Here is a 20,966-nt window from a genome sequence, read left to right as displayed (position 1 = left end):
TTTTTTTTGATAAAAAAGAGAACAAAACCTAGTCTTTTAGTGATTGATTTGAATTTTTTGCACGTTGGTATTTTCGCCCAGTTGGCAAAATTATTTTCTTTTCGCGTTTAAAACATAATCGAAACCGCGTAATTGTTTGCTTTTTGCTCCAAGTTCAATAGTTTGTGAAAAAAATGCATTTAATTCTTAAAATTTTGACAATTTTTGACGTTTTAAGCGACAGTTAATGTTTAMTCTGAAATAAGCTRAAATATTTGAAATAATAAAATAAAACAACAGTGTACATAAAACGATCACAACGTTACATAATAATTTTATTGTCTTGAGTAATAAGTATAAGAACGCATAAAATGCCCCTAAATATAAAAATCCATAAAAAACATTATAGGGGCTCGTTCATAAATTTAGCAAATTCAATCTAGATTATGGGATATGTTGTGGGGCGATTTTTATAGCTTTCAATATAGCAACACATTGTTTTATTAAATCAAACAATTTAATTTTTTAAACTTGGCCGTTAAATGTTATCAAGTTTAAAAATGCAATTAGTCGGATTAGTCTATGAAGAATTTTATTGCAACCACAAAGGGTCGAACTTAATTTAAATAGTAATTAAATTCATCTGTATTTGATTTTAATTAAATGTAGATATAAACTGATTAAAGTGGTACCCGTTCTATCGCATTGCTTTGAGCAAATCGTAATTGGATTAGAATTACTCTGGATCTAAATTTACAGCGGCGCTCTTTTAGTGCCCAACCACACACGATCAATATTGAAATTTCGAAGGTGTTGTTAATTAAATAAATATCACAAATTGGTGAAAATTTTCGTGCGGTTTCATCCAACTCACATAATTTCCTATCGTCGGCGTGCACACTTTTATCCACTTCCTGTTTTTCGTCTTCATTTTTTTCACTCGCGACAGTTTCCGGACACGATTTAGAGTCCTCAAGATCAATCGGTGATGAGGAAGAACAATAACTATTTTTCGGTGAAGGAGTTTTAACGTCGGAGTTTTCAAACCACTTAGCACCCAAAGTCTGATTAACGACGGCTGGTTCGCTGGAAGTTTCAGTGGAGTTGTAGAAAATCTGCGTATTGTTGAGTCTCAAGTCGATGCCGAAGGACTGAGTGTTATTTTTTTGCAAATCGGAGATGAGCCAGTTTTTGGGCCTTTTCGTGTCATCCTGCGAAGTGGTTTGGAACTCCTCTTCCATTTTAATAGTTGGCGAAGTCTTGATGTTTGAACTCAGGTTGAGACACTGCTCACTCACCGTCGTGTTGTTATTTTCGAAAGACTTAGACACGAATTGTGTTAATTTCTCCATGATAATAGTCGATAATCTGTGTTATATTTTGGGGGATCATATGGAAACTGAAATCACCATTTCAAATCTGGGAGTTGGGTTACTATAGAAACCCGGAGTCGGAATAGACGGCGGAGTTGCGGTCCGGGTTAGCCCCGCCCTTGATTACCAAAGCCTGCGTTCGGATTGGAGCTGCGTTGCCGAAGGGAGGGGTTCCGATTTTCTCCACGAGTTGGTCCCTTTATTTATGGCTATGAGATAAGTCAATAGCTTACTCTCTAAGTGGCTGACATTTTTTACCACTTGTTTTTCCTACTGCCATAATTATGCAGATTTACGATAATGATTGTCGGTCGCATAAAATTTAATACTGACTTCGAAATTATACAACTTTATGACGAATACGTAGCACATATTTATGCTAATGCTTCAACCTGATTTCAATCATCTTCACACATCTAACAACTTTGTTGTTTGCAAAACAACTCCCGCCTCCCATTTGGGTGCGGGCGCGTTTATACTTTCTTTTCCTTTATTCTTAAATTACAAAGAAATATTTCCAACATCAACTTTATTTATTTACAACTCATTCACATTTAATCTCAAACTTGTACTCAACAGTAAATCTCTAACCTTTTAAATGACAATCAAAATAAATATTCCTATAAACAATTTTTTTTATTTGTGTCCACTCTCCAGAAGCAATAAAACTCATTAATTTCTTGGATTTTTATTTTAATTTTGGAAGCCGCTTTTTATATAAAAAAATACTGCTAACATCACAATTTCGTTGAAAAACAGTCGAGAAAATAAAATTTTCTCTACTCTCACATACTTTAATTTACAAATTAAATGTTAAAAAGTACGAATTTTGCAACAAAAATTTCGTCACAAAATACTTCTGCAAATCCTACTAACTGCAGCAAATTAAAAATAAGACTCAAATTTGTAAAGAACGAGATACAGAATTACTAATTATTTTTAAATAATTTTTGCATTTCTTTTGGCTATAATTATGTGTCTCTTTAAATCAACTATTACAAACTCAATCAAAACAAAAAAACTAATAAATTTTCGAAAAAAAATACTATCAAAGATTCTGGAACATCCGTATAACAATAATAAATGTGATTGTGATTAAAGTAATAATAATTTCTTATTTTTAATAAACTAGAAATTCAGACACTTCTTGATTGTTAAAAATTCACTTATTGTGTGTACTGGAAATATTTTTTTTCTTTTTTAGGAATTATTTTGAAAATGTATAAAACTTAAAATTTTTGCTTAAGTCCAAAAAATGTCAACATATGGTAACATTTTTTAAATTTTTTTGTTTGATATAAAAAAATCTCTTAGCTCTAGCAGCTTCGATGTTGTCATTGTGCAAATAGAAAAGTCATAAAGTGTAGAGTTAAAGAACCTTTCGCCGTTTTTATCTTTAATTTTTAATCTTAATCTTAAAATTTACTAAAGTCGCAGTGGCCACTTCCGTGTGTAAATTTGTAAAAATTGAGTTGTGTAAATCTGACTTTAAACATGCAATTTTTTTTAGGGAGATATCTACGAAAAATAACAATTCTCAAAAAGTCGGCTTAGAAATACTTCACATGTAAAATCTACTGCCCCTGTCACAATTTAGTTACATCTGCTACCAACGTAGACACAACTCACATATTAAAGGGGCTGCCAATTTTGCAATAAATTAAATGGCCACAATGAATTGACCGCGACTTTAGATATTGTTTTTATCCAGCGCCAGAAAATTAAAATAAATAAAACTTAACAAAAGAAACGATTTTTTTTCGTATTGAAATATCTCATGGATTTCTTATAGATCGATTCTTCTCATCCAAGTGGCCTGTGACTTTGAAATTAAGTTGGCAACATTAAAAAATGTAGCAACAGAAAGTATGAAAACTGATTTGTTTTTATTTGTAACCCTCTCTATATATTTTTGTTATGTTTTATATTATGTATTTTATTGTTTTTGTACTTTTTAGTGAGTTAACATTTGTTTTAATAACAATGATTTTTATCACTTACAAATAAATAATAATTATATAGTTTAGATTGACTAATTTTTATCATCCAAAGCATTTAGCATTTTCTGTGTTTCTAAACACAATTTAATGAATCGATCATTTAGTATGTGTATATTGTGACAAAAATTGTTGGTTGCATACATAGCCATTGTGTGTCGAACAGAAAACTGTAATCGCCAAATAGCTTTTCTGATTTTGAAATGGTTTTTAGAACTCAGGAAATTGTAAAAGAAGAAAAAAAACCCTCTTTAGAGGAAACTCTACAATAAAAACAAAGGGCATAATACAGAGTGTGAAAATAGTGGAAAATAGGCACCAGATGTTTCAACTCTAACAAAAGAACCAACTTGGCCTCCGATTCGATAAATCGAATAAAGTTTTAAATTTAATGCTATAAATGGAAGGGAYAGAGACATACAAAGTGTTTCAGAACTCGTGCCCCAGAAAAAATACCAGGAACATGGAAAAAAATATTAAAAAAATTCAAATTTCCTCCGCCTATCGTGGTTCTTTTTCCGTCTTCGCGAGCTCTAAACGTGGATAAGTAAATTGCGACATTTAATTAAGTAGAATTGTAAATGTCTAAGATTATTATTTTGTTCGTCGGATTTCCCTTTCAGAAGGGTTAGTTGCTTGGCAACTAATTTGATGGTATTAAAATCCCCAAGTTTCCAAGTCTTGCGGCGGCATCTTCGACTTGCATCTCGCACTAATTAGACAATTAATGAAATCGCTCCTTATTAGAAACAGTAAATGAATTTACGGGGCGTTAGAAATAAAACGAATGTAACTTTGGTGAACTTTTAATTGAAATTCTTTGTTCGGAAACAATATTAACTTATATAAAAATAATACATTTCACATGTACTTAGAGAAAATAATTGCTGCGAAAACTTTAACAAAGAATATAATACGAGCAGAGTTTGAAATGATTTTTCGGTGAAATTATGGTAGAGATCACTGGCAAAAAAAAATTAAATATTCTTTATTAAAGCGACATTGTTTCAATTATTATTATTTGACACCAATCACATTTGTTAACTGAAGACGAGGATAAATACCGGACAATACCCATTTAGCCTGTGCATGAAATAAAAAATTAAACCGACAAAATTTGCTTTTGCGCTAAGTGGTGGCTAAACAAATATTCACACTTAAATAAGACTAACTTAAAATGAGAAAGGAATACGTGAGACACGCAAAAGGAATGGATCTCGGAGTGTTGAAGGAACGAAGACTTCTGTAGCCAAAAGGACAACTCATTCACACATACAGCTTAAAACAAAACAAAAACAACGATGAGTAAATATTGCATCTACAAAAAAACAAAGGTTGAAGATCTCACTTATCGTCGCTAAATCAAATTTGATACCAATATTTTTGGCAAGGTACTGTACAAACCTGTTCAACACCTATAAAAAAAAACATCGACTAATACTTGCGAGTCTTATTATAGTTATAATATATCTAAAAGTATCACAAATAAACTTTAAGGATTTCAGGTTCACTAACTTATTATCACATGACTTTATATATTACAAAACTCATTCACACGCGGACATGTCAAATCACAGTGGATGATTAGGATATCAAGGAAGGACTAGGTTAGGAGCCAGAAGTCCTCATAAGGATCAAGGTTACAAATACCGAATCTAACAGRAGACGATACTGCACTTAATTCCCCTTTTCTCGAATTAAAGGAGAAGCAACTAATTATTTAAGCACTCACACATTTTTTTAACAAATATAACCTAAAATACCAAACCACATGCATAACTACTTATTCTAAATTTATTCAACTTAAGTGTATAACTTTTAACTTTCAATTATCTAACAATTAAACTGATGCTTAATTAAATAAGTGCACTGTAGAATTACTTAGACTTACATACAGTTAAACACTACACACTTAAGCACTTGTTTTCTTTGAAATTCCCAGTTTTTTTTTTAACATTAGTAATTTGAATTAGTTAAACCTATACTCAGTCTTTTGTTACTATATAAAAAAACGAAAACAAATCAATACTTCTTAAATTAGGTGACAGTTAACAATAACAACTTTGCGAGTATAGGTTCTCCTTGTTGATATTTAAGTAATGTTTCTAAAGAACCCACCCTCTTGATCCTGGTAAAACCTGGCTTGAGTTATCGCGCCCCACCCCGATTCTACAATTTGTCTATAACCCCTTATACCCTAAAAAAAAATACAATTCACTGAATCAATCACGACAAAACGCACCTGTGTGACTTCATATTCCATAAAGTTGTGAAAGTCTTTCGTTAAGTTGTGGTGGAAATTGATCACTAAATCGGCGCCAATTCTCAGGCCCTACTTGCGATTTAAAACTGTGTAGAATCTAAAAACCCCGACTTGAAACGGAAAGAAATAAAACACAAATACGACTACCTTAATAAAAGCCTCTTTCAAATCATCTTTTGGTGTGATCCACGATGCTACAGCATCACAGAAAAAAATAAAATCGTTTACTACTCCTCCCGGATTTAACTGTATCATGTGACACATGCCACGGAAAGCGTTATCTTTCTCTTCGTTATCCCTGATATTTCGCAATGATATGCACCTGCAATACCGCCAGTCAGGAATTGTTCGTTTTTACTTATTTCGATATGTAGTGCAAGTGTTTGACACATTTACAGTAGGGTATTGCTATAATTAACCCACTTTAACAACTCAAGGGTGGAAAAAATTATGTGCAAATCCCCCTGCGGTATTAAAGCTGGTGCTGGTGTGTCACACTTGCTTTGAATTGGGCAACCCTTTTCAATTTTCTTTTTGAAATTGGAAAGAGTTGTTTGTAAGTTATAGTGAAAGGAGGAAGCATCAAAAGGATAATTGCTATTAAAAAAGCTTGCTTCCTCATAATAAAAATAAAATAAACCAAAAACTAATTGGATTAATAGGTAAAAATAAATAATAAAAAGAGGGTTTACAGACCACTGTCGTACAAACTGTTGTAACATGGGCGCGACATCATGGGGGCAGACAAAACCTAGTCGACCAATTGTTATGGCTATACCGAGAACAAAAACAACAAAAAACTCAACTTAATTTACAAATAAATCATTACAAGTTATATAACTATAAATAAGTATCAATTATAGATAATAAAATACGAAATGATAGTAAGTACATATAAATTATGAACAAAATCAGTGCTTGATAAAAACAGAACTGTCTGTAAATAAATAAATGGAGAAATTATACGTAAATACTTAAATAAATGACAGTGTTTGGTCGGTCTTATACAGTGGATCCCATTTCGTAATATTGACGTTTTCACTTTCATAAGTAATCACTGGTCTAATGGAGATAAAACAAACTTCACACAGTGTTAACTAAAAAATGCATTTTGGGAACAGGAATTTTAAACACCAAACAAAAAATACCAATTCTCATTTTGCATAAGAATTGAAAAAGTAAAATAAATCAAGTCGATTCACTGCAAATCAATCAACAAAAACAATTTATAAAATTCAGGATTCACTGTAAACAAAGTTCCAATTTTATCAACACTGTTGCACATTTCTTAGATGCCCAAAAACGCATCTTAATTACTTCGCTAAACATTAACATAACACTTTGTAAGATCCACAAATCAATGTATAACAAGCTTATTCGACAACACACTAGCGTGAAATCCCAATTCATTGATATGCTTCACTTACTTAGCCTTAATAGCAACAATGCCTCAAGCCATAAAAAGTGTACACACTTTTTATGTGGTCGAATAGAAACAATACAAAATTATTGAGTGAAAATAAATGACAAGTGTATTGTTTCCAGAGACCTGAAAAGCTACGAAAACAATATCGTACCTTACACCACCCTAAAAACTTTAATAAAATAAAGATACTTGCAGACGACTTGCATTTATAATTAACATGCAGGTTAAATAAAAAATTAGCTAACGCAATCAACTTACCAGTATTTTCTGATAGTGTTTTAGGAGTATTTGGCCTGTTTATAATTTCAATAAGTTGATTTAAAACTAAAGGTATATAAGGTCGTGTGTCGGCACCTGGAATTTTTTACTCAAATAAACCAATTAAAAAAAAACTAAAGTAATACCAAATTTAATACTAATTTCTCCAATCGCCCAAGTGGCATTATTGCAGACTGAAATATATTCGGGATTCAAATTTTGCCCGAGTATTGGCAAAAAATCGGGTATACGAGGTCGTACATGTTGAAAACAAGCTTTAGTAAGATCACCAAGCAATGCAAACGACGACTGTCTAACTTCAGGCATTGAATCTTGCATACAATGGTGAAGCAAATCCATAATATTACTATTTTGCACTAGTTTCTCTATATGGCCATCTAAACCTTCAGCTAATCCAGACAACAAATCTAAAGCTACAATCATGAAATCTTTATCAGGTGCATCAAACTGGTCAGGATTTTGCATGTTTGCCTAAAAATGCACAAACATAAAATAATTCAACAAAACAATGAAATTTTACCATCTGCAAATAAAGTGTGTGTTGGACTAACGAAACACATCTACAATAAACTGGTTCACAGTAGGGTAAAAATCCAGACTGCAACGCAGTCGCAATACTTGATAAACACTAAAATTGAGTTGTTGGAGAAACTGTTAATTAGTGAGAAAACAAACCTCCAATAACGGAAACAAGTCCTTGTCTTCATCTTTGAGGATGTTCCACTTTTGGATCAAAGGTGGCATTAGCAAACTGATATAATCGGGTTTATTTAAATGGTGTCCCACTGAATCAGCCAATGTCCCAATAGCGTCGTATAAAATTAACAAATTCTTGTGCTGATACTTCGAGAAGGCGAATACTAAAGTTTCTAATATAAAACCTAAATATGGCACGAGTTCGGTGCAAGCTTCCTCTTCCAATGTCGCAAATGCCGAACAAGCCGCTTCTTGAACGCGTTTATTACCGTCAAGAATTTTTTTAAGTAATTCAGTCATAAGAGGCTTCAAATACAAATCATGTGGTTGAGCGACAACCCAATGCGAATATCTACTAAGCGTCCAACACGTTATCGCCCGCACAAGCGCCTTTTTATCATTCAAACAACTGAATAGATACGGAATCAACTCAGGAAGATAATTCACCATTCCGGACATACACCCCTCTGCTATCGCACCTGAAACAAAGCAATGTACCCAATCCTGTTATCATTTCCACCCCAACCTAAAGCCAAAATTCCCGATTCCTTGATATTCCAYTCCTGGTGGAAAAGCGTCTCTTTCAAGATGGGCGTAAGGATCGGTAATAAATCKTCCCGGAAAACATTCGCTAACACATCCAAAGCTGCAGCACTACATTTACGCAAATTCCAGTCCGATAAAGAACCGTCATCGCCGTCATCTCCGTCGTCAAAATCCTCATCTGTTTCTACACTACCATTTTCCGAATTTGTGCCGTTCTGTGTTGCTGAAGTTGCTTTAATTGTAGTCTTTGATTTGTGAAAACGAGGACGGATGTCTTCCTCGCGGTCGGGAACTGTCTCGTCCTCCTCCACGTCACCCTAAAATTCGATTATTTTTCATTGTCGTAAAAATTAATGGTGCAGAAAATAAATCATTGTTTTCATGCATACTTTGAGCAAAATAATGTCGATTTCGGAATATTTCATGCTCCTGACTAAGACAGGAATCAGCCTGCTGAGATAGGGCCCCAGGACGTTTCTGCACACAGGTTGTTCCGCCAAAGACAGCCAAAACTCGCAGGCTTCTAATGCAACCCCCTCGTCGGCATCCTGCGTCCTCACTAACATATATTCAATTATGTTTTCGATTTGGGGTATGAGCCGATCGAGACGCACTTCCAGGAGCATAACCAACGCTCTGCACACATTTTTACGCACTTCGGGATCATCATCAGTGGCAACGTGGAATAAATTCTAAAAGTGGGGATGTAGCAATGTTAGATTGTCGTGTTGTTTACCGTTAAAAAAGAGTCGATGTGTGACATAAGGGCTTTGGCCCGATGCGTGATGAACTGATTGACACAGCCTATGGCGTAGGATCGAATCTTGGGGCTCGAGTGGTTGAAAAATTGTAGAAACTTAGGGATTAAAATGTCAAGAGGGTTGTTTGTTGTGTCAGCGTCTAACGCTTCAGCCGAGTCTTCGCAAATTTTTTGCAAAGCTCCAAACGCACCCTCGCAAACATTGTAGTCTTGGGAGTCCAACATTGTGCATAAAGCGGGCAATAATTCGGGCCATGAAGATAAGTCGCCTTTGCTCGCGATTGTTGTTATTAAGATACCGACAGTGGCCCTTATTAAGGGGGAGGGGTCCCCCACGGCTTGTAAACATTCGTTTTTTACGAAATTCGTCACACTAAGTTGTAAACTATTATAATGCGTTTTAACGTTATTCTTTAATATTAAACCACTTAGCGATCGGGTTGGTTCGTCTTCTGTGGTTAGTTTTGTTAAAACAAACATTAAATAATTGTTAAAGTCGGGGTATTTGTTCAACTCCTCCAGTTTCTACACACGTTAAGGAAATTATCACAAAGGAAAAAATACATTAAAACACAACAAATTATGTAAACAAACTGAAAACAAAAATGGGTAAAGCCACCATTTGGGCGTTTTACTTATAAATCCCGTGTTATTTCTCGATATTACGAATATTCGCCACGGTAATTAGAAAGGATACTTGCTGAACAGTCCTTTGAGTTGCTGTATCTGGTGATTGTGACTCCTTGAGTAAGGTTAAAATTTCCCGCAGTCCTTCTTGTTGAGGAGTCCACTCCATTTTCATGTCGTGTTTAATTTAAACAACAATTCTATAACTTAAATGATTTCAAAATACACGTTTTATTATAAAATCACAAAAGATGAGGCKGAGGCCGACATCGAACTTCAGCACAAATATTTCACTGAAAAAGAGGGGGAAGATAACGGAAACGGAAAACCTAACAGTTTTGCTACTTTGAGTACATATTCAAAATTTTAACTCAACCAAACGTAACATCAATAGTACGAAAAATAATTACTTTAATTTTGAAATAGCAACAAATACAATTTGTTTTTAATGTTACCCACTTAAATTTTTCACAATGTGAGACAACAAACCGCGCGAACTTTAAATTTTGTTTACACCACATGACAACTTATTATTGTCTATGTTATTGTTACTGCGTCAAACTCTTTATTAAAATCATAAATTATCACAATAAAATAAAGCTTATCGCTTTAATAGATTTCTATTTTTAACTTCAACCCAGCTTTTATTAATTGTTATGCCTCTTATGACACAACCATATCTAAAATAACTAAAAAAATGTGAAGAAGCGAATGATATCTATCCTTGATATTTTCATTAACATTACCTTAAAAGTTACAGTAATAAGTTTCACTATAATTTATTTTTTTAGATTGCTCAAAAAATAAACAAGACGTAAAATAAAACAATAAAATTATTTTAAGACTCGGTGTGTATCATTTAATTGATCTTATGTTACATTAAACTTGTTGACTATACTCGTAACAGAAAACATKAAATGAATTAATTTTATTTGTATTTGGTTAAAAAAAATTAAATTAAGCGCCAATTTGTAGATGTCCGTGCGCAGCAAGAGAGATGACAGCACGCAGCAAAACACGCATGACAGAGACAGAACAGCTGATTAAACTTGTCAATTGTCATTTCATTAATTTTTTAGAAATAATTGTTTATTTCTTGGTGTTTGAGAAAAAATGGGGTGCGATGGTGGTACAATTCCTCGTCGGGACGAATTAGTAAGAGTAAAAAAGAAGCCAGAAGCGGTAAGCATTAATAGTTTTTAAAGTTTCATCATTGATCTAACCTCATTTCAGAAAGACAAGGATTCGGAATTAATATTTCAGTGGAGATATTGTGCAATTACTCAACAGTTGCTCCAACTTCCGATTGTAATGTGTGGCTTGGGTAAACTTTACAACAAAATGTCATTAATTGAGTCGCTTCTTAATCGCGAAACAATGCCACAAAGTGCATTGCACATRAAGGGCCTTAAAGTAAGTCTAAAGTSTRTTATRTGCTTRAAYATAATTGRRGGTTTTAGGACATAAAAGATTTGAATTTGACCCRGAATCCTGCTTTTAAAAATGTTGACAAAAACCATGGTGACAGTGACAAGACAGCCCCTTACATTTGTCCAGTAATTGGACTTGAAATGTCTGGGAAATTCCGATTTGTGGCTTTGTGGTCATGTGGATGTGTCTTCTCAGAACGGGCATTAAAGGAAATTGATACTAAAAACTGCCACAAAGTGAGTCTTAATTTTGCAACTATTTATCTAATTTATTGTTTGTAGTGCCAAAAACCATTCACAGACGACGATGTTGTTGTTTTAAACGGCAATGAGGAGGACCTCGTGGTCATGAAACAAAGAATGGAGTTGCGCCAGCAGAAATTTAAAAAAAATAGAGAAAAAAACAAGAAAGTTGTCAAAGTGGAAGAAGAAACACCGACACAAGTAATTCTTACAACCTATATAATTATAATTCTGATTAATACGTTTTTTTATAGGTTGTCGATGAAACAAAGCCATCAACAAGTTCAACAATAGTTTCTAAAAAGGTATTTTTTGTGTTTCATAATTTAGCACTTATAAAAAATTAAATTTTTCTCAGGTTGAACTGGATTCTAAAAAAACTAAAAAAAGTGTACCACCGATAAACGGCGCTAAACGTCCAGGTTCCATTAAGGAAAGTACCCACGATGTGAAAAAAATGAAACCATCATATAGTGTTGCAAAAGATCCAAAGGTATCAGATGTTTACAAATCTATATTTACGACACATGAATCAGAAAAACAACAAAATAGGGCTCACTGGGTCACATATAATCCCTTTTACAATTGAATCACATAAAAATGCATGTTATTTTATTGGGAATAAAATTACAGAAATTCTTCTGTAGACGTTTCTGTTGCTTCAATTAACAACCCAAAGTCCAATTCTGTTAAACTTGCTTTGGCTGTAAGCAAATCAAGAAATGTGTCCAATGGTGATAACCTYTCACCTGACGGAAACGCAGTCAGACCTAAAACACATAAAARATTGATTGAAAAAAATTGAAAKTTGAAAAAACCTCTGAAAGCTTTATTTTTCTGAATTCCGTGTAAKCGTGCTGTTCCAGTRTCAACCCCCGATAASACATTRAAAGCATGTTCCCTAGCCCTCAACATGAGACTCACAGGGTGATTCCATTGATTTAAGAGCCTTTTAGCCCTTGATCTCGGTAGTAAAGTCAAGAGTTTTAATTTCTTGTGTAAACCATTTTTACAATTATCAATATCTAAAACAATTCACTATTAAAAAGTCCGGCTTTGAGTCGACTCACCCGCCATAATAATTTTCATAACGTCGACTTGCAACTCGAGAACATTGCGTTGAATGTATTGCAAAAACATATCAAAACTTAGAGTTTTGTACCCCAAAAAGGCAAAAAACGAAGTAAAACCCTGAGGTAGCGGAAACGCAATTGACTCAACTGAGAGATAATATCGTTCCAGTATWGTAAACAAAATATACCGCCTTTCTTCTTGTAATTGCTCGCTAAAAACTCGATTTGAGGCATTTTCAAAGTGTCAGAATTGAGTTACATGTAAACAAATCCTTTTTCCAGCTCCTGTCGGGGGTCAAAAGTCGCCGCTTTGCATAAAATCTGGCACAAATATCGCGATTGTTCGAGTTGGGCTGTGATGTATCTCGTGGCGACGGCATGCACGTGCATGGGAGTTTGCGATTGCCATTGGAATTTGCTGATTTTATTCTCAGCGCTTTGTTTCAATAAATGCATACTGAGTTCGCGTAAATTCTGGAAAATGGGGCTGCAGACGGGGCAAAACAGCGCAATACTTACAACTGAGATTATGTGTTCTTGTTTACTCGCTGTGCAGCTTTCGATTTCGTAAAAGGGCAAAGCGTCGAGCGACTTTCGGCATTGATTCCCGATRGAGAGAAAGTCGTTGAGGACTGCTGATGACCCCAGAGTGGCAGTGGGGGACATCGGAGTGCTGGATCTTGACAATGCCTCAGGCTGGTAACACACGAGTGACACTAATAGTTTTTCTACGACTTGTGTGGGTCTGAATCGTTGCTTCCCTTTTGATATTCTCGCGAGTTGGTCCCAGAGTTTCACCCAAATGTCACTTCTGTATGGAACTATGCGTTGTTGGGGCGACAACAACATCATAGAAGCGTTCCAAAGAACGTCTTGTGACAAACATATCATTTTATTATTGATTCTCACTTCTAATTCATTGCCCATATGTTGGGTGGTTARTGGTAATAAATTCACTAAGTGACTGGCGTCTGACGGTAAGTTTCTTTGTACTGAAGCGTACGAACTTCCTATCAAAAATTCCCTCAACAATTGAGACAAACCCAAACTTAGAGGTTTCTCAGCTTGCCATGAAATCAACTGAAAAACACTCTCAAATCTAATTGAGTGAAGTCATTCATACCTCTGAAACGGTCTCAATTTCGCTCCTATGCAAAATCAAATAATGTATTATTGACAATTTATTTCCAAGATGAGCATTACTTTTGAAAGTTTGCACAAGCAAACTTGTTGGTACCGTCATATCAATTAAATCTAAAGTCGCTAAATTAATCACTTCGTTTCCTATAGTCACAAGTGATGTTAGACACATTTTGTACGTTTCGTCGGTTAATAAAGGTTTTGTTATCACGTGACAACAAGGCTCATGCATTGCTCCTATATCTAACAAATGAGTACATACTTCTGGTATAAAAACCAGCATGTGGTCACCTACAACCCATYATTTATATTTGGGTAAAAACCGGTTTTTAGTACCGTGATATTTAAATAGGGGGCGTATTGTTTTGGCTTTGCTCCAGGGAAGTCCCGGAACGACACAATGGATGACACAGCTTTGGTGTAACACAGTCACCGAGTAAGCAAAATGGACTAAACTCGTGTCGTCATCTTTYAGTTCAGTTGTGGGCTGGATTGGCTACAAATGCGGTTACAGAAATGTAATAGTCACACCTGGGATTTTTTCTACTTGGTACAAGTAGTGATGGCACACGCAGACGTAACCGTTTGAGTTGGTCAAAACGATCAAATCAAGGGAACAGTCATGGATGCGTAAAGGTAGACAATCGTCTTCGTAGATGCCACAACTACCGGAAACGGTGGACAGGTGGGGTAAATTCAGCGGTATGTTGAGCTAAAACAGCAGTTAAAGGATTTTTTTTTCTAATTTGCGTTTATAATACGTTTATTAACGTCTATCAGTAGGAGTCGTTTATGGCTATCTATAAAAGCACACTGTACTTTAATGAATTTAGGGTTATTTAGTTTTTGTATGCCGCTTTTGACTTGTCAGGTAACAAATTTTGTGTTGTTGCTTCGGCAATTTTAGTGCAAACTAAATTCTGTTGGCTCATATTTTATTTATTATTATTATGTTGTAACACTAATAACTAATAATTTGTAAATTTTATTTTTAATGACAGACGGCAGAAATGATTCAAAAAATCAGGTAGGTGCCGAGTGTTACCAACTAACACAAAATTCTCTAGACGACAAAAATATATATTTTTTTAATTAAAATAAGAAAAAAGGGGGCGCAAATTAGAAAAAATAGCATAAAATACTCGTCCCATAGAAAACTCGCTTACGGCGATTCGTGTTATAAAACTTGTTCTTTAATATACTATTTTTAACACTACTTACCACACTTTCGTGRGGTAAATCATCGTGGAATTGCAGGCCTGAAAGAGTCGGTAAGGTTTTGCTTGTAAGACTTGGGGTTTCCTCTTCGCCTTCGACGAGGCATCTTGTTGGTTTACGGTTGTGGATGTAGTAAAGGGTTTGATGGATTGGGTCCCACTGGGCCCAAGTAAATTTTCGCACTAGTGATTCGTAAACGAAGTTTTCTGCATTCAACTCATTCTCATTTTTTATCTGATATTGTAAAATGCCTAAATAAAGTWATAAACCGAATTAAATATGTCTTTTATTCGAAAACACTTACATTCCTGGTGAATTAATATCAAGAATTTCACTGGCGAATTTTCCGATAGAACGGAATGTTTTTGGTAAAGGAATTGTACCAATATTTGCTTCGACCGTTCAAGGTCTAAATCACAAATTTTATTTTTTGTGCCAATTTTTAATAAATAAGGATTGTACGTAAAGATTTTGGTATCATTGGGATCGATTTTTTTAATAACATAAGCAAGAAAAGTTTTACTACTATCTATGGAAGCTTGAATACAATTCACTACACACTCAAAMGTGTGGATTATAGTTAAGTCATTCGTCGAAAATGAATATAATCCGATTTTAGTAACGCGTTTTTGAGTTTTGCTCGATTGCACCCAACTGAAAAGTAAAGTCTCGTCCTGCTCTTGGCCCAACAAACGCCACTCGTTTGCCTCATCTGAAAAAATGACAAATTTCGGTTTACTTAGTAACTGTCAGTTGCCACTCGGTAACTGCCAATTGCCACTTGGTAGCTGTTAATTCACATATTAACTGTCAATTGTCAGTTGGTACGTATATGACATTTTCTTAGTAACTGTTTGATTTGGTAACCAGCGAACTGAACAAAGTTTATTGTTGGTATATGAATATGAGTAATATGAGAATATGACATTTGGGACTTGTTAGTAACTTCCACCATTTTTGTTTTAAACTGTCATTTGACAGTTAGTAGGTAGCAATTGGCATGTAGTAACTGTCAAAAACTGTATAATAATTCTAATTTCGAGTTGTAAGAAACTACATCAAAAAAATAAAAACTAGATTTCAAGCAGCATTTGAAATTTTGTTGATGGTATAGAGGCATGCGCGAAACCGATATCAACGATTGTAGAAATGATAGAATTCATTATTATGACGCAGCAAAATGATAAAGAGAGGATAAAACGAAACAAACCACGTGTCTGTGGCGTAATATGTCTAAAAAGTAATTTTTATTAGACTATTGATAAATGAAAATTTCCACGCATGCGCATTGCTGTTGGTGATAAGAAAATCGATATTAATAAAAATAGTCAACAGTTTATTTCTTTGTAAATAAGAATAATGATGCTGTTTGTTTGATCCACTTGTTGGAACAGAGATTATGAACAATTAGCTCACCTTCAGGATTTTTTCCTAAAATTATAGAGCACAATTTTGAGGCAAAATTATCCACTGTCACCATCACAGGCCTTGCAACGTTGTGTCTGATCACAAATTTGAACCAGTTATCACATCTCTTGAAGCAAAATTATTTATTTTCGAAAAATGCGAATTGGAGGAGAAAAAGTCTTAAGTTAAGAAAAGTATTTGAACGTGCTTTACATTMGACTCGATGGTTTTAATTGGTTGTTTTGCAATGACGGTGAGTGTAATTGAAGCGATAATATTTTGCAAATGGGMTTWTTTTATCGCGTGAATTGGGTTAGATTTGAAGTTGGCGCGTCAACAGTTTTGTTACGTTGGTAACGTCTGAAAGTTATGTAGTGCCACCACTCACCATCTGTTTGTTTAATGGTTTGTGCGACTCTCGTTTTTAATTAGTAAGAATTTAATGTTTTTTTTTWAAAACTTTAGGTGTATTTTCAAACATTAGGGAGTATTGTAAACGTTATACAATAAAAAATTACCCGCAATGCAACCATTAGGAGAAAATGCTGCAAACACACCAGCCTTTTTAGGTAAATTATGGAAAATGGTTAATGACCCGTCGACGGACCACCTGATCTGCTGGAGTCCGGTGAGTAATGTAGTTTTATATATGTTTAAAACAAGGCAATGTGAACCATGGATTAATTTCCCATCATTCAGGCTCAATGTCCATTTTGTACACCCGTACTCAAATCAGGGTCTGGGGGGCACGAGACACAACCCATTTTCTACCTTAACTTTAAATAAGTTAAATAGGGCCGATTACGTTTACCTTTATCCCCTAGAACGGCGTTTTAATTACCTTTTCTATGATAAAAAAACATCGGCCATGTTTAATTAAGGTAGGTCTAGGGTAAAGTGGGGTAATTGAGCCGAAGGGGACATGATCTAACAACAGTTTCACATGGAAATTTACCGATTTGAAATACTTATCAGTGATTTTTTTTAGTCTGGTACTAGCTTTGTGATACCAAACCAAGCCCAATTTTGGTATGAACTTCTTCCTCTCTATTACAAACARAATAATATGAGTAGCTTCGTGAGGCAATTGAATATGTGTAAGTATTAATTTATCAATTGCATGCACAACTGAATCTAATAATAATACCTTCGAAATCCAAGTCGTAAAATCGTGGCCTATATCTAAAAAATAATAATTGAAAAACTTTTCTTATAGGCCACCTGGATGCCATTTTGTTGTTATTATCAGATCGGACCATGCCATTTTATGTTTATTCTAGTTTTATTCATTATTTCATCCATCGATTTTAGATGGTTTCCATAAAATGTCGACGGTTGAAAATGGTACAATGGACTCCGATAAAGACGAAATTCAATTTTCACATCCTTATTTTCTAAAAGATCACCCCGAACTCTTGCGTAATATCAAAAGAAAAGTAAGTCAAAAAACAACCAATCACGGTGTAACCCCCCCTAATTCTCAGGCAACCACTTCCAAAGCTTCAAACGAAAATAGTAATAAACATGACGATTTAACCAAGGTTTTAAGCGACGTTAAACAACTCAGAGGACGTCAAGTCAGTGTCGATAATCAATTAAACGCAATGAAACAAGAAAATGCTCTTCTGTGGCGCGAAGTGGCCATTCTTAGACAAAAACATTTAAAACAACAAAAAATCGTCAATAAGGTAGTGTTGTTTGTTTTGTTGTTTTTGTARTGATAAACTGTTTTTAGCTCATTCAATTCTTAGTTACGTTAGTTCAACCGTCTAGGATGACAGTTGGTGTAAAAAGGGGGTACCAATTGATGTTACACGAAAGTCCAAATAAAAAAAGTAAACTTAGTAATAATGGAAAAAGTAATAGTAATGCTGAAGGACCCACAATTCATGAATTGGACAGCGAACTGGATRTAACACCAAATTTATACGAGGAGGATGTCCCAGTTGTAAGTATCCATAGTCATGTTGTTGCTGTGTTTTTGGATAATTACTAATCAAGCTTTTCATTTTTTCATTCATTCGGGTAAAGGTGGAAGGAAGCCACATCGAAATTGAAAATGACATGGTATGTCAGCTTGTGTGACTAATTCCCTAAAAACACTAACACTGGTTGAATAGAGTGTAATTTTTAATAATTAGTTTGATTGTTTTCACGTCTTTTGTCAAACTTCTGGTGTCGGTGGTTTTTGTAAAAATCTCATTTCTTTGTTATTGGTTGTAGTTATAGGGTGAGTCGATATAAAAAGCGTCCTACTTTCTTTTAAAATAAAAAATGTAGTTTTGTTAGTCACGATTGACAGGACAACATTTTTATAATTCGCTTAAAATCATTCCGACTCACTCTAGATTTGTGTTAAAAATAAAAATTTCATCCAGATCGACAGCCCTGCTGCTTCTGTTGGTTCTCAACAAACAGATCTTAATTCACCACTACAATCTCAGTTACTAGTTGAAGAAAATGGAGAAGAAAATACATGGGACAAACCTGAATATGTGGTGGGTATAATTTAAAATTTTAAAATCACACGGGCGTGATTTTTTTTTGAGAACTCGTTTTATATATTTGTATAAATCGATCCTGGTTGTGGAGCAGTGTTTGTTACCATGTCATGTTCTTTTATATATTTGATGGACTTTAAGCTAAAAATAGTGAAATGTGTTGTTTTAGTCTGTTGGGTCGGTCGGTGCGCCAGAAGAGAGTTTAATTTTGCCGGAAGAGGATTTAAATGAGGAAACTTTGATTAATAGTTTAAAAAATGAAGCAGTTGTTGAACCAGTCGGTGTTGTTAATGACAATAGTGGCAGTTTTGATAATCAAAAAGTGTTTTTGAATCCGTCGACCCAGGATACGTTGTTGAGTAATTTAATTAAAAATAGTACTACGAAAGCTAYCAATGGAAAAAATGTGGTCCCAGTCACTGTACTGTCGTCGACTCCTGATACTAGTAACAATATGGCCATTGCCACTCGTGATACGAATTTGTGTGATGTAATAAAGAGGTAATACTGAACGTTTGTTTTTATTTGTTTTACAATGTTTTTATAGTATGCCAGGACCTAGTGATCCTTATACTTCGGATTTAAGTAACCACGTGGAAGCCACTCAGCAGGAATTAGATCAATTCAAGGATATTTTAAACGGATATAACCCATTTATTGATGCCAATGCCTTACTAGGGGTAAGTTACCAAACACGTTTTTAACGAGCCTTAATTTTTTTTCTTTTGACTTGATTGTATTTTTTTAAAAGCTCAGTCACTCCTTGTTCGAAATTACTAAGTTCGTAGTATGTTGTAATCATATAGTATTTTTTGTTTTAAGGAATTAAACAAGATCCCTCAAAACTTCAAAGATGTCTATGTAAGAATTTTAACAATAAATGAATGTTAATTGCAGTGACATCAAAAATGTTGTTGCAGTTCAAAATTTTGTGTTGTAATTAATTTTGTTTCAGCTTTTTAATGGCGAGTCTCCTGTTTATGATCTGAATGTTAATGACGATAAAAATGAGAATTTGATCGATCCTTGTAAGTTTATGTTGTAAAAAATGCCCGTTTAATTAATTGTACTTACTMTTAGCTGATCCTTTGGTTTCTGGTTCTGAARTAACCCCCTATGGAGATAACTTTGATTTTACTGAACTATTTGATGATTCCATTAARGAAGGGAATGCGGCAACTGTACAGACATCTGAAGCTGCATCGTCAACTGTTAATACACCACAAATTATCAAAGAAGAACCTATTTTCCCCGCTATACAACACAAAAAATAATTACTGATTTTAAACCCAACAGAAACAAATGTACAAAATTGGACTGATCAAATTGATCGGCCATCAAATTCGCGAATGTTGGTTTTGCGGATTGCATTTTTTTTTTGTTTGAGACTTTTAAACTAGCATGGTAAGGAAACTACTGTGACTTCAGATTGTGACTACGTGTGTTTATTTTTTTGATAAGAAATTTCTCAAATAGACTAAGATTTGAACATTTTTAAACCAATKTAGCAAACACGTTTGGCGATTTTATTTTACAACTGATCTAACTTATCTAAGACTTTGGTTCGTTTCGTAGCCTATTTTATTTAACATATAAATATTGCTATTTTTGTATGTATATTAGACTCGGAAAAACTGATGTACACTTTTTTCTTTACATATGTATTTATTAATTTTAATAGGTCCCATAAGTTCACACTGAAAGTCGATTGTTTCATGCAGCAAAAAATCAATAACGTAGTCAAAATTAACAAAAATATTGGTTTTTGGTTGTATAAAATGTTGAACTTGTAATATTTGCTTGATGCTGTTTTCTTGTAAGCTTTTATAGGCATCAAATACAGGCTGTAGGTTTCCTAAAAGTTATTTTTATTATCCATGTTACTAGTTCACTTCTTTTGTAATCATAATATATTTTTTGTTATTATTTGTTTTATATGTTTTCAGTAAATTATAACATTATACTATATTGTAGTGTTTTTTACCTTATTCAAATATTTCCTATCCCA

General features: G+C 34.1%; 5 protein-coding genes across 10 annotated transcripts in view; 2 read left to right on the top strand and 3 right to left on the bottom strand.

Moving 5' to 3' along the window:
• LOC123006607 (short stature homeobox protein-like) overlaps positions 1-1,331 on the bottom strand; it is a 14,191-nt gene extending 12,860 nt beyond the window's left edge. Inside the window, exon 1 of the mRNA XM_044401208.1 lies at positions 854-1,331. Within this exon, the coding sequence (XP_044257143.1) occupies positions 854-1,331 (478 nt within the window). The remainder of the gene's footprint in view (positions 1-853) is intronic.
• A 2,811-nt stretch (positions 1,332-4,142) lies between these two features.
• LOC123006469 (transportin-1) lies at positions 4,143-10,232 on the bottom strand. Its single transcript, XM_044400976.1, has 12 exons — positions 10,017-10,232; positions 9,296-9,844; positions 8,949-9,251; positions 8,540-8,876; positions 7,993-8,492; positions 7,838-7,945; positions 7,443-7,788; positions 7,297-7,392; positions 6,309-6,384; positions 5,760-5,934; positions 5,592-5,709; positions 4,143-5,546 (listed from the first exon to the last, which is right to left on the bottom strand). The coding sequence occupies exons 1-11, from the start codon at positions 10,119-10,121 to the stop codon at positions 5,602-5,604; spliced, it is 2,703 nt and encodes a 900-aa protein (XP_044256911.1). The 5' UTR covers positions 10,122-10,232; the 3' UTR covers positions 4,143-5,546; positions 5,592-5,601.
• Positions 10,233-10,979: 747 nt separating this feature from the next.
• LOC123006827 (replication termination factor 2) lies at positions 10,980-12,265 on the top strand. The gene is made up of 6 exons (XM_044401651.1): positions 10,980-11,128; positions 11,180-11,359; positions 11,407-11,613; positions 11,659-11,820; positions 11,874-11,924; positions 11,978-12,265. The coding sequence occupies exons 1-6, from the start codon at positions 11,060-11,062 to the stop codon at positions 12,206-12,208; spliced, it is 900 nt and encodes a 299-aa protein (XP_044257586.1). The 5' UTR covers positions 10,980-11,059; the 3' UTR covers positions 12,209-12,265.
• On the bottom strand, positions 12,116-16,778 carry LOC123006824 (protein pigeon). 2 transcript variants are annotated; one of them, XM_044401643.1, is made up of 11 exons: positions 16,467-16,777; positions 15,355-15,762; positions 15,054-15,301; positions 14,380-14,544; positions 14,169-14,328; positions 13,816-14,123; positions 13,212-13,772; positions 12,952-13,166; positions 12,690-12,904; positions 12,438-12,644; positions 12,116-12,389 (listed from the first exon to the last, which is right to left on the bottom strand). In XM_044401643.1, exons 1-11 carry the CDS (start codon positions 16,528-16,530, stop codon positions 12,247-12,249), a joined length of 2,694 nt encoding a protein of 897 aa, XP_044257578.1. In that variant the 5' UTR covers positions 16,531-16,777; the 3' UTR covers positions 12,116-12,246.
• On the top strand, positions 16,421-20,926 carry LOC123006826 (heat shock factor protein-like). Of its 5 annotated transcripts, none has more exons than XM_044401646.1 (13): positions 16,421-16,710; positions 16,775-16,862; positions 16,923-17,085; positions 17,446-17,554; positions 17,769-18,145; positions 18,193-18,405; positions 18,489-18,524; positions 18,836-18,955; positions 19,128-19,459; positions 19,506-19,638; positions 19,781-19,819; positions 19,914-19,986; positions 20,039-20,926. In XM_044401646.1, exons 3-13 carry the CDS (start codon positions 16,981-16,983, stop codon positions 20,230-20,232), a joined length of 1,731 nt encoding a protein of 576 aa, XP_044257581.1. In that variant the 5' UTR covers positions 16,421-16,710; positions 16,775-16,862; positions 16,923-16,980; the 3' UTR covers positions 20,233-20,926. The 5 variants fall into 5 exon arrangements, with proteins under 5 accessions (XP_044257581.1, XP_044257583.1, XP_044257585.1 ...); XM_044401649.1 differs by having other exon boundaries at positions 16,429-16,862; positions 17,769-17,893; positions 17,942-18,145; XM_044401648.1 differs by lacking the exon at positions 19,781-19,819 and having other exon boundaries at positions 16,421-16,862.
• Positions 20,927-20,966: the final 40 nt, after the last annotated feature.

The sequence above is a fragment of the Tribolium madens genome, unplaced genomic scaffold (assembly GCF_015345945.1).
Source record: "Tribolium madens isolate multiple individuals breed KSU strain unplaced genomic scaffold, Tmad_KSU_1.1 Scaffold_2;HRSCAF=44;Tcas5.2_LGX, whole genome shotgun sequence".
NCBI classification, from domain to species: Eukaryota; Metazoa; Arthropoda; class Insecta; order Coleoptera; family Tenebrionidae; genus Tribolium; species Tribolium madens.
The sequence above is the reverse complement of the archived record's forward strand: the minus strand, read 5'-3'. Positions and strand labels throughout refer to the sequence as shown.